General features: G+C 41.9%; 2 protein-coding genes across 6 annotated transcripts in view; one reads left to right on the forward strand and one right to left on the reverse strand.

The window, feature by feature from the left end:
- COL4A3 (collagen type IV alpha 3 chain) overlaps window positions 1-4,559 on the reverse strand; it is a 65,062-nt gene extending 60,503 nt beyond the window's left edge. Inside the window, exon 1 of the mRNA XM_062582389.1 lies at window positions 4,476-4,559. Within this exon, the coding sequence (XP_062438373.1) occupies window positions 4,476-4,559 (84 nt within the window). The remainder of the gene's footprint in view (window positions 1-4,475) is intronic.
- Window positions 4,560-4,753: 194 nt separating this feature from the next.
- Window positions 4,754-13,268, forward strand: part of COL4A4 (collagen type IV alpha 4 chain) — a 76,654-nt gene continuing 68,139 nt past the window's right edge. For 3 of the 5 annotated variants that reach the window (XM_062582205.1, XM_062582209.1, XM_062582208.1), the window contains exons 1-2: window positions 4,754-4,846; window positions 9,771-9,957. In XM_062582205.1, coding sequence (XP_062438189.1) covers window positions 9,902-9,957 — 56 coding nt within the window. In that variant the 5' untranslated portion in view covers window positions 4,754-4,846; window positions 9,771-9,901. Of the gene's footprint in view, window positions 4,847-5,448; window positions 5,558-9,770; window positions 9,958-12,824; window positions 12,917-13,268 lie in introns of those variants that run through there. The other 2 variants (XM_062582207.1, XM_062582206.1) reach the window with 2 other exon arrangements.

Below are 13,268 nucleotides of genomic sequence, written 5' to 3' on the forward strand. Positions count from 1 at the left end.
AGACTGGGACTGTGAACAGTTAAGAAGTGAAAAGCCTTTTTGTATTTCACCTTCTTCCTAGGCTCCTGTAACCCATGCCAACAAACTGAGCCTTCTAGTATTACTTTGTTAGGCTGTAGGATGAGAATGTGACAGTAAAACAGATGACCAGACATCTCATACTAGTTCCACTTAATAGCAAAGTATTTTGTTTCAAAGACGTGTTATGATAAACCAGCTCTAGGTCTTGCAGAAGAGATATTGTTAGTACAGATCTCAAAATAAAATGCTGCTATAGCTATATAAAATGCAAAGCAATGAAGAGTGAATCAGTGTTTGCCTGCCTACCTTGATCATTTGAATATTATTTAATCAATAAAATAACTTGGATCATAGAGTTTTGCTTAAAGGTGCATTTAACTTGCACGTTAGAAAAAAATTACACATGAAGTATTACCACTTAATTTTTCATAGGTGTTTTACTAAGATAGACATTCCAAAGGAGGTTTATCTCCTTGCAATCATAAAATGCACATATAGCTTGAACAGAATACTTAATGTTTCTTGGTCAGCAGAACAGGTCTCTGTGTGTGGTATAAGATCGTACACCAGCGATTTTGATGCACTAGCATTCAGGCAGCTCTGCTATTTATGCCAACTGTGACTTGGCCTAACAGGAAAAATACTGTTTTGCAATGCTTGACATTGGCCTATTTCTCTATGGTGATGATGGCTCAATTACAACTAATCATAGAGGCAATCAGGATAAGAACAGGCTAATACAAATAGGGCCCAATTATCAGAGTAGCACTCCCATCGACTTCAGAGTCAGGATCATATTAACCAAATCAAAGTAGGCACTTCAAAAAGAGCTTGTTTTTGTCCACCGTGCTCAGCGAACTCTCTTCTGTATATTCAGGTGCACATCTTCTCTTCACAGCTGCCTTGTGTGACAAAGAACCTGGGCACCTCCAAAGGCAGGCAGAGAAAGAGCATTCTTCCTTTGACACTACTTTGGCCCTTCAATATTTTCATTGCTAGTGAAACAAAGCAAGACATCCTGCATCAAATTCTTACCAGACTAGGAGATGCTCACAGCTGAACTAGCACACTGTACTGCACTTTTTTCTTCCAGAGCCGTACTTTAAGACCTATTTGTGTCAGCAGGTTTATTTGCATATTATTAGGAAAAAAGCTATTGCATGAAGAAGAAAAGACTGGCTTATAAGTATTGCATGTGAGTTTTAACATTATTGAAAAAAAAAAACATGAATTGAATATAAACACTTGCATTTAGTTACAGATAATAAGCATAAGTGAGAAATGGAATTCAAAAAAGATATTTTAAAGTCCTACAGTTACTGAGTTTACTATCAACCCTTTCCTGCCAGTAGCACATGATGAAAAAAGCATATCGATACAAATACAGAATAGAGAGTACTTAATATTATTCTGTGAGTTAACTACAATACTGTTCAATGCAAATCCAAAACTAGCAGTAATATGATGTGATGAGCAGCTAACCGGCAATTATGAAATCTCACTCAAATAGTAATTCTTTTTTTTATCTTGTTTTAAACAAACACTAATCTAATGGCATCACAAAAATGATCAATGCTACTAAGAAGTAATGATTCAGTAATAATAAACTTTACCTATGTATTTTTCTAAATAGCAAATTTCAGGGAACATTTAGATGTTCTTGTTTACTTCAAGACACACACCACTTTAAATCTGAAAAGAAGCACACAGTTGGTATCACAGGACAGGATATATGCAGGAGAATTAACTGCATTATACATAGGCATCAAGAGAGTAACAGCTCTAGCTGCCATTAAATAAACAACCAGGAAGCAAATTCTTCTTTTATTTTTTGGAGATGAAAAAAAAAATGAAATGAGGAATGAGAACCATCTTGTTGCCTGAGGAAACACTTTAACAATTTTATTATTATTATTATTCTAAAGTATTCAAATGAACAGTGGAAAAATCCAAAGAATTACATCAGTATTTGGAGTGAAGGAATACATCAAGCAAGCCAAAAAGCCTTTGACATGGGAAGATGCTACTTCTGCTGAATTTTCAGACGATGTGATTAGAGTGTGCCAATGGCCAAGAATGCAGATAATAACACACTCTAGCAGGTGCCAGAAAGTTCAAGCTCCTCAGGGCAGGACATATGTCTCTTTGCTACTCTGCAAAGGTCTGAAGGCCCAGGATCTGCTACATAATCGGCAGCAGGCACAAATTAGTGATTTTCTTTCCTGTCTTTGGGAATAAGCTACTTACTGAGTTATTGAGAGACATGAACTGAAACATTTATCCCTGCTGTGCTGAAACATATTACAGTTTAGGCATACAGCAAAAATATTGCTTGCTGGTCAAATACCAGCTTAATATGAAAGCATAGTATGATTTTAAAACATAAATGATGCCTATTTTATGTAATAGACAGTCTAGTCAAGATTAGATGATTTACTCATCAATGAATTCACGTCAATTAACATTAACTAGAAATATTTAATCGGGACTTTTGATGTACATTTTACTTTAAAGTTCTTATTTCCTCCCTCATCTGAAAAACTTCTTAGAATTAACTTTCTCTTTCGAAAAGATCAGCTTTCTCATAGAAGAATGGAAATTATGGTATCTGAATCTTAAACTGACCTCAGTTATGTGTTGCAAATCAAGTTTAAAGTAATCTCAAACAACATATTTGAAATCGACTGAATTTTTAGAGCAATATTGAATCAATACGTTGTGTTCAAGCTTTGCCTTGACAGCAAGATTTCTTTAGAAGACACTTCTGACTGCCCTATATCTTGCCTTTAAGAATAAAAAAGGCTCTAGTAATGACAACATTACTCTGCTGGTATCTCAGCGCTTCGTGATTTACCCTTAGTAGAAAGGCTGCCGAAGAACTAAGGTGCAAGAGCCTGCAACACTTCCAAATATTCTAGGATCCTCCTGAAATTGCTTGAAAGTGCTGAAATAGAATCAAAGTGCTTTACAGGGACATACTCAGTCTCTCTCTGCTCCATATACCCTCTTTTCTTTGGCCTTGCGGATAAAGCTCAACACAGGGCGACAGAATCAAAGCGGCTGTGCAGCACAGACGTGGCACAGAAAGCACAAGTGTGTGTGAACGCATGCGTGCGCTGGGGACAGCGGGAGCTGCCAGTGTGAAGCCCGTGACTGCGAACAGCCATCCTGAAGCGTGTTATGATGCTCACCTCTAAGGGAAGAGAAGGCTACGGGAGGCTCCAGCTGAGGAAGAGAGAAATGGGGCAAATTGCAAAGCACGGGGAGACAGGACTTGAGTTTGTTCATCTCTTGCTTTGAGTAATGAACAGTTCTACATTAGACCCTGGAATGACTTTACAAAAAAAAAAAAAAAAAAAAAAAAAAAATTGTACTTGACTGAAATGGCAAATGGATCTGGTGTCTGCAGTTCTACATTAGAACTAAGAGGCATTTTAATTACTGTATAAATAAAACAATTAGATCTTTGTTAAATTACCAAACTTGACTACAAGTTAGTTGCAGAGTGCCATGAAAGAAAACATGATCTGTGAGGTGCTTATTGTTTTTTAGACACTTTATCCAGAATGGATTAAGAATGAGAGGGCTGCAATAAGTAAAAAAGTTTTTCTTTTAAAAAACAGGTCTGCTTCTGATAACCTTTACAACAGGAACAGTATTTCGCTCTGTTTTCGTGATGACAAAGTAGCTGGTCAGAACTTCCACTTACAGAAGAAGAACGGCAAAATAATTTGAAAGGCAGCGAACGATTGGGATGTAATCATGGCAATCGCCTAGGGCTTTACTCAAGTGTGCAAGGAGAAACGAACAGTGTTAACCACAGTGAGAGAAACTGCCTCTGGAATTCAGTGAAGCTGGCAGCTTCCTGGGTTTGATGCCCGAGAGAGACGCTGAGCGCTGCCCTGACCTGTTTACTCTCTGCTCCCCGGCGGTAACAGATGATCTGAGCACTGAAACCAGAGGAGGAAGCGGCGGCAAAGGCTGCCGCGTAACGCGGGGGGATTCGGGACGGTGGGAGACCGTGAGAGCGCTTCACGGACGGCGCTGCGACGGCAGCTCGCACCGGGCACGGCCGCGACTCCAAGGCGCGAAACGCCGCCGCGAGCCGGCGGCAACTCCGCGCACCGCTGCCCGGCGGCCGCCCGGCCGCGCAGCTGCGGGCACGGCGCGGCGCGGCACGGCACGGCACGGCGCGGCACGGCACGGCGCGGCACGCGCCGCGGCGCTGTGCCACGGGCGGCGGCTGCGCCACCCGCGCCTGAGGGGCTTTCGCGCACGCCGTGCCCGCGGCAGCGGCTCCACGCGCGCGCGAGGCCGTTTGTTCCAAACGCTGCGAAACGCCGTTTCGTGCTCCCGACCGGGCAACGCAGGCGCCGGCAGTGGGCGGCCGGGGCCGCTCCGCCCCGAGCCCCGCGGGCGCCGCCGCGCCGCCGCCCGTCCCGGCGCTCACTCACCTCCGCCGCCGCGGCGCGGCCCGGCCCGAGCAGGGCGAGGAGCAGCAGCGGCGCCAGGCGGCCGGGGCAGCCCGCGCCGGCCATCTCCGCGCTCGGCGCTGCCCGCGCGGCGTCCCGCGGAGCTCGGCCCGCGGCGCACGCACTCTGCCCCCCGCCCGCGGCTTTTGGCCCGCCGAGGCCGCCGCGGCGCTCCCGGCGCCCCGGGGTGGGGACAGGGGCCGGCCGGGCCGGGGCGGGGCCGCCCGCGCCGCCCCTCCGCGCCCCCCCGCGCCGCCTGCGCGGGGCACCGGCGGGCGCCGCAGCCCGCTCCTCAGTGCTCGGCGGGCGCGGAGCGAGCGAGGAGCCGCGGCTTCCCCGCCGGCGATGCGGAGGTGAGAGCCGGGCCCTGCGCCGGGCGGGCGGCGGGGCCGCGGGGGCCGCACCTGGCGCTCGCCGCGGGCCGCCCGGCCCGGCCCGGCCCGGCCCGGCCCGGCTCGGCCCCGGGCGGCGGCGGCGGCGGCGGCGGGGAGCGCGCCCGGGCCCGGCCGCAGGTCTCCGCCTCGCCGCGGTGCCCCGCCGTGAGGGAGCAGGTGGTGCGAGCGGCCCCGGGGCTGCGCGGCGGCGGCGGCGGCGGCGGCGGCGGGAGCGCGGCCCGCCCGGAGCTTGGCCGCGGCCTGGGCCGGCTGGCAGCGGCTCGGCCCCAGCCCCAGCCCCGCGGGGCCCGGGGCGAAGCGCGGCCGGGGGGGCGCGGGAGTGGCGGAGGTGTTGCTCGCGGCGGGCCGCGGCGCTCCCGCGGGGCTTGCTGCCTCGCAGCGGTGCTTTCCTCGAGCAGCGCTTCCCTCGCCCTCCTTAAGGAGAACCGCGGAGAGCAGGTGGCTGATCGCACGCAGGACAAAGTGCTGTCCGCTGCATAAACGAGGAGCAGTGAGAGATGTTTCTCCCCAGGCTTTTCACATAACTCGTGAGGGATGTTTCTTGCCAGGCTTGATCTTGTACATCATGAAAGACGTGGTCAGCTTGGCTCTAAAACCCCAAGCATCGGTGACAACGAGCTGGCAGATGCAGAGAAAAAGAAAAGAGAAAACCCCTCGTTTTCAAGCCAGGTAGATGATGACCATGTAGAGGAAATAGTACCCTGTGGAAAAATCACTAAGTTGATCCATCTTATTTATCAGATTTCTAAACCTATCAACAGTAATGGTGCTGTGCTCTTGACACAGGAATACAAAAATAAGGTCTACAGTTGTTTATGAGCAACAGGCACTTAAAACTGATAAGTACCTAAGCTTACCCTACTTGTTGTAATGCTCAACTTTTGTGCCAAAATTGGAAACAAAAACAAAACAAAACAGAAGGTCAGTAGTTGAAAATACCAATAGTGAAATACATTTTGTGAATCAAATTGTAACCTAAATTGTGGAAGCATTTAAACTTGCTCGCTGTCCAACCTACTCCTTGCAAACACTGCTCTGTTGGAAAGGCATGCATGAATAAAAATGGATCTTGCTTTTCTGGCAGGAAAAAAATACCAGCTCAGTCTTGTGTGAATCAACACAAATGTGGGTCATCTGTCCAAGCTATGAGGGCATAGTGATCATTAGAGAGCAGCAGTGGCAACAGTGAACACTGCCTTCATAGAGTTAAACTGAAATTTAGTATTAGAAGAACTGGTGTTAGAAGGCAGCAAAGCGTCATTAACACAAATGTGAAAACAAAGTATACAAAGTTCTCTGACAACAAAATTAGAGGAAAATGAGACTACAGTGGAAGAAAGTGGTCAGTGTTCAGAAATGTGATTTCAGGTGCAAGATGAACAGTATAACTCTCATTGAGTACAGAAGGGAATACTTAAAGGAGAGCTCTTAAATACAAGGCCCAAGAAATATTGGAAAAAACAAAAGAGAAGCAGAAGAAAGTAGACTAAACACTGTAAGGAGAAATAAATGAATAAATGCAGAAGACCTAGTGAATCAAGTACTGCTGTGATAAATAGATACTGAGTCAGTTTTCAAATGATGAAAATCTTGCATAGAAATTTCTTAGCAAGAAGTGAGCAAGCAGAAAACAAAGATGGGAGGAAGCTCACCAGGGAGATAGAACAGAAGGACAAAGCGTTTAAGTAATGTCCTCTTCAGCCCAGTCTTATCCCGGTACTATTCCACTGACCTCAGAGGACAAGCAACTTGCTGCTGTGAAGTGTGGCCCAACTGCATGTTACCTGCCTGTGTTATAGTTAGGAAACACCGAGTAATGTTGCTTTGTGAGTTTCTCACATTATAGGAAAGTACTGAGAGCACATGCCTGTATGTGTATTTCTCGGACCAATAAATGACTTCAAAGTAGCAGGTAGCTGGAACGAAGGCAAGAGCTGCCAGTGATATTCTTTCTGCTGCTCATTGCAACCATAGTTGGTGGCATTAATCCACAAAAGGTTTATGAACCCTTGATGTAGACTGTACTGATGATATTTCATCTTCAGAAAGCTATGAACTAAGAGAGACAATGTTGCTTGACAAATGTTATGCTAAGCAGGTTCAGCATGCATTGTGTGAAAATATGAAGCTGCATCCTCCTTTCACAAAAAAAAAAAAAAGAAAAAAGAAAAAAAAACAGTGCAGGAAGGGCAGAGAGGTCAACCTCAATCCTAGAAAGCAGGTAAAGCTGCAAGAAGTGAGAATTTGGCTTTTTCACAGTATTTGATACTTAATAATTTTTGCTTTGATTTTGTTTCCTCAGGTCTCTATACTAAAACAAGGATATTTGTATCATATTTCTTTACAGAAAAAGATTCTTTTGTGGGAAACACTGCAGTTGTATGAATTTAATAAAATGTGCAAGGTTTTATATGTTACTGTAAAATAAGGAATGGAGCTAGATATTTAAGGAAAAAGATGAAAAGAATATGGAAAGCTGTGTCATAAATGAGGCAGGAGTCCCGTGGAAAATAGCATCTGTTCTTATACTTAAAACGACTAATCTAATCATCTACATAAAAGAAACAAATTAAAATGGAACATACAATCCTAATTTTTATTTCCTAACTTCTGAATCCTTGTCTTTTCAACTTCAATGTTCTTGTTACACATGATGTTGGTTTATTTGTATGTAGTGATAATACAGTTGGGGCTGTTCTAATATGTTGTTCCTCAATAATTGCAGCTGTGTGTCTACCTCAAACTATGGTTCAAGTCCTGTGGACCTATTTCATCACAATCCCCAAATAAGAAATTGTCTTTCTTTTTGATCCACTAGAGACTAAACTTCTATGTTATGTTTAAATGTCAGCTTTTTCCTCTCAGACCTTTCAGAATCCTATAAGCTGAGGTTTTTTGATGCTTGTATAAAACCTATTCCTCTGGTAGTGTTGAGTGTATTATCCTGGGGTTATTTGTATCTTCTTTTGTGTTAGGTAAGTGTTCTATGGAGGCAAAATGTAAAATATGAGATCAGTTTGACATACCAGTCTAAATAACTTTGTGATCTTTATATTCTTGCACTGGCTGCCAAACACTTCAAACTATAGAAAGCGTGTCCAGAAAATGATGGGTCCATTTAAAGCTTTAAATAGTCATGATAAAATAACAAGCTCAGTGGTTTAAATCTTCCATTTGTGCATTATGCATAACTTCAGACCATGTCAACTAGTTGAATTGGAATGGATTTTCACTGGAAGAGTAAAAGGGTTTCCACTAACACAAAGCAAACTTTGTACCAAATTCTCATTTCTTTTCCAACAGATAGAAGCTGTTTGAGTAATTAAACAATGAGATGAGTAGCGGACAACAAGAACAAATCTCTGTAAAGGCTAATATTTTATGATTGATTTTGAATTTCCTATCTGAGGCCATCCCTCCCTACACTATTTTATTGGCTTACAGTCTTGCTTATATTATTACCATAAAATCAATGAGGTAGGAAAGTGCTGGGGTTTGCTTTGTTTTGTTTTTTACAGATGGGAAACTAGGACAAAGAAAGACACTAAGGATTTGGCAGATTTACTGATTACTGTATTGTACAGATAGGGTGTGAACTTGCAGTATTTATTAGCTGCTCATAAGCTTTTTACTCATTAGTGAGTGCATAGTCTCATTCATATCAAGTCTCTTCTTCCTACTGTGGGATAAGGATATATTATGCGTACACATAGGAATTAATATTATTTATGGATGAGCTCTGCTTAGAGAGCTGTTACATCATTTTGTGGTCAGGTATTAATTACACTAAATAATTGAAAGCAATACAGTAATGTTTCAGGAACTGTATGTTTTTATTTGCTTTACAAAGAAAAGATAACTGTTTGCTGAATAGCTATGAGAGAGTAGCCAGTTTGCTGTAGGTTCACGTTCTTGCTCCCTCCTCAGTAACTGTTTGCCTTGCTTACTCAAGGGAGTTCTCCAAAGGAAGCGACCTCCTGTCTGTTTACTCTAAGCAGTGTTCAATCTCCTCAAAATTAACCTCCCCAGATCTGGAAGACTTCAGCACTAAAAAATAAAAGCTAGTGAAATCTGTGCTATGCTGAAAGAAAAGTTCAGCCTCTAAGTTCTCAGTCTGGAATATCTTCTGTGACTTTTCTGCTGGATATGCCTTACTCCAAAGGATTTCAGCTTTTTTTCTTATTTTAGAGAAGTTTGCACGGTTCTGATCTGCACACTGGCCCCTTCTTTGGATTTCTGGAGCCTGAGCTTACAAACAGATTGCTGCAACACATGCACATAGAACTGTATATATTTAGGTGGGCCTAAGTCAGATGACACTCGTGCACAGCGGAGTTGTATGTGTAAAGTCTGAGCAAAGCGCATATTGCTTATTCTGCACTCAGAGTAGCTGTGCTTTGCTCAGATGCATGTATGGACAACCGTCCAGCCCAGTTTGCAGAAGATACTGCTAAGACGAGTCGTGAAAGCGCAGCCAATATTTCCTTGATTTGTTTCTGAAGTCCATTAAGTCTTTACTGAGTAAAGGGGTCACATCTCTTTTATGCTTTTATCAAAAATGGTGGGTGTGATAGCTTTTTTAAAAAAAATAACCATGCAAGGTACTCTTTGTTCATCATTTCAAACATTGAATGAAGACTTGCCTTTTCTAGCGTGAAATCTCATACTCTTATGTTGAACTACACTTTCACCCACATAATAAATCCTTGAAATAATTGGATTGAATTGCTAATAAAATAAAATGCTACCTGAACAGGGATAATAAAATGTAGCTACAACATAAAGCTGTTGTAGTATGACGTACATCAATCATTAAGACACATTTTAGTCATTGAGTAGTTATTCATATTTGTACATCAAATGTATATTCTAATACAAACAGGTTCAGAGGGGAAAACAACAACAGAATGGAACAGTGTTTATAGACCAGCTACTAACAGAAGGAAAGAGAAGACCTACTGTCTAAAAAAAGAAAAAAAAAGCGCTGCATATTCAGGTCCTCAATCAGTGTGAATGGCATTAACAAAGGATTCATCTGAATGGATTAAATGGATTATCACAGCTGCCTGGTGAGTTTTACAGATCACTAAAATTTTTAACTACAGTCACTGAAATATATTCTTAGCCATCAGTTTAACAGCAATAAAAAAATCACCAGTTAAATGATTTGTAGACTCTCCTAAATTTGATAAACATACAATGTAGTATGTAGTTTATCTTATTCTTGATTCTTGGCCTAACAGTTTATACCATTTAAATTTCAGGTAAGACACTACTTAAATAGTAGAAAACAGGAACTATAATTCTGTGAGTCCATTTTAAGAGGAAAGATGTTCATACAGTCTGATGATAAGAAGTTTGGAGAAGAAAAAGTAACGACAAACTTAAACCAGAATGCCTGTCCCCAGTAATTTTGCAGATGAGGGAGAATTATTAAAAGGGGTAAAGAAAACTTTCATGGCTTGGGTGGAAATTTTTGTTAGCAGCCATGGCAGGAGTTCTTTCAGGAGAAAAACCGTCCTAGAGGAGATTAGGGTCACTATGGTCAGGAGTGTTCAAAGATTGCTTTGTGGACTCAGCTATTCCATCTCTATAATATCTTCCAGAGAAAGTGGATGCAGTTTTCCTTGTTATATCAGGTCTTTATGAACCTTCTTGCACCAGGATCTTTAGGACTATGAAATTATGCTTTTCTACCTGGGAATGTGGCATAGCAAGCGTACCTTGCTTGAACCAGGCTCCTCTCCTGCTAGGTGGTGTTCAATTGTGTTAATATGCCTTATCTGTCTCCAGTGTCTTTTTTATGTTTATTTGGTTTTTGTAAACCTAGTCTGCTTGTTACTCAGGCATTCCCCAATGTAGCAGCCTCCCATCATAGCCATCTCCCCAAAGCAGCTGTTCTTGCCTTTTTTTCATGCTGTTTGTGAATGACTTTTACCTCTAAAGGTCTTGTGATGATTTCAGTACACAGACCACATCTGCCTGTCTTTGGGAGACAGGGATTTTGAAATGACAGAGGACATTTGACAGTCTGGCAAACACTTGCCTGCCATACGTGACTGGAAAAAGAGGAGACTTCAGCGTAGTACATCAAGAACATCACCGTCAAATTTCCATTTCAATTGGCAAGAGTTTCATGAAAACTTGGCATTTTCTTAAATGAAAAATAACTTGCACCTGGCCAAGGTTAACATAAGAAAACATATTTATAGAGACTGTCTGCAAGTTCAGAAGGTTAGAAGCAAAAATAGCCTTATACATTAGTTATAGTCACAGCATGGACCAATGTTATTCTCGATTACTTGGTTGAAGCGTTCCCAGGTAGTTAAATCCTTTCTATGCCAACTCATTTGATACATTAAGAAACTATTAGGAATAGCAGGGGCACTTCGGCTACCAATCCTTTGTCACTAGTAATACCTGCAGCAATGGAGACTGTTGTGTTTTGTGGGAACAGAATACAAAGTAGATCTTCCTTCTGTAAGGTATTCCTTTGTCATCATATAAGCAGATGAGAAACTGCCTGGTCTGGGACTACCATGCGATCGCTGGTTATATAGTCTCAGTTTCAGATATGGGACTAAGTTTGTAGCAAGTGACCTGCATAGGGACACGGCGAAAACCCTTAGTGTAGCTGCAGTGCTGTTGCGCCTCACCTTGTGCTACTTTGTTTCACCTAAAACTTCTGAATAACTGTTACACCCCACTGATCCTCTTTATCCTTCTTTTTTTTTTCCTCCTATTAAATGCATACCTCTCCATATCTCATTCCTTATTAGGATAGTATTCTATATTTATTATACTGCATGTACTTAAAAAAAAAAATAGGCCCACTGAACCAGCTTATCTCAAGAACACATTTTTTTTGGTTTCCCATCAAGTAGGTATAATGCTGCCAGTAGATCTATAGGGTGTAAGGTCACTAAGAATAATGCATATGCCAAAATCCAAAATTTTCTCTTATACCTTCCCTCTCTTCCCTTTCCATGTTTTCATTTGGTTTATCTATTTAGAGCTTAGACACTGGCTTTTGAATTAAATTCTCTATACACAAAGTATTAGACCCAGTGCTTTCTTAGAATTCATCTCTTCAGCGATGCATGTCAGTGACCTAAATGTGGAGCCAATGATAATGAATCTAATGAAGCCCAACTCTGCTAGCAAAGTTTTGAACTATAAGGCTATTTGTTTATGAAAAAAGTCTGTAAAAATGATGGTATTTAAACATATATTCTAAGTCTGATTTGATTCCAGTAGACTTTCTCAGCTGTGTTTAGGGAACAGTATTATGCAAAACTTCTCCACCAGCTACCACTATAGCTGATTATCTGGTTATCTCATATTGTTTAATCAATTATTTGTTTCTTATTTAGCAAGTGACAGTACCAGTTTCTGTCTTCAGTTACCACTAATTATTTTTATAAATATTTTGTTTCTATGAGATATGTGCATTTGGAAAAAAAAAGCAGCAGGAAACAATTTTAAAAAGTGTATATAGTAAGTGTATATAAATAGCTAAAATACATTAAATTTGTCAGTATTGAATTTATCAGTATGTTGCAGTGCATACAGAGGTTGTATAATTTACATTCTGAATCTGTGAATAATTAATAGTCAGGAACAGTAAGCTTAGATTTACTGGTCAGTTCTCAATACTGCAAACAGTTAAAGGAAAAGTAGAGTCTGGTTGAACTCAGTAGGGCTTTAGGAAATTTATTCTGATGCCTAAATATTTGCACGACTGGAGTAATTTTGTTACAGGTTTTACTGTAGTCTGTAGAAATAGCACAATATACAGTAGGCTACAGATTACAGCCAGAAAAAAATCCTCTTTTCATACGATGAGTGAGCGCTTACATCAAGCTTATTTCTTTTATTGCTGTAGAAGTTTTGGCCTACATTTCTATTTTAACTCATCTTTTTCTTGTGCATGTAGAAATCATAAAGAGCAAGATTTCAACTTTATAGTCCTTCACTAGCGATGGTTGGCATGAAACTGGGCTTCCCCAGCAGCTGCTCTGGGATCATGTAACTATTCTGAGTGTCATTCTACTCCTCCCTCCTCTCCCCACTTCAAAAATAATACTAGCCACCTTTTCATTCTCTCTCTTGTTTTGGGGCCAATGCAAGCCACTGTCTCTTTTTGTTCAGGCTGCACCCCGCTGTGTCTGTGGAGGTGCAGAAACCTTTCTGGCCATTCTTAATTCTGGGACTTGGGTAGGTTACGAGGGGGAAGTGTAACGAGGGCTCTTACATAGTCGTAGTTGTCCCTGTCTGCTTATTGTCAGTTTCATATATCAAAAAAGATAAAATTATATAGAATGTGTTAATCATTTCTTGATGAATAGTAGTACCTTTTGTAATTGTATTTGTTTAGTAA

Source organism: Rhea pennata, chromosome 9 (assembly GCF_028389875.1).
Source record: "Rhea pennata isolate bPtePen1 chromosome 9, bPtePen1.pri, whole genome shotgun sequence".
Classification (NCBI taxonomy): domain Eukaryota; kingdom Metazoa; phylum Chordata; class Aves; order Rheiformes; family Rheidae; genus Rhea; species Rhea pennata.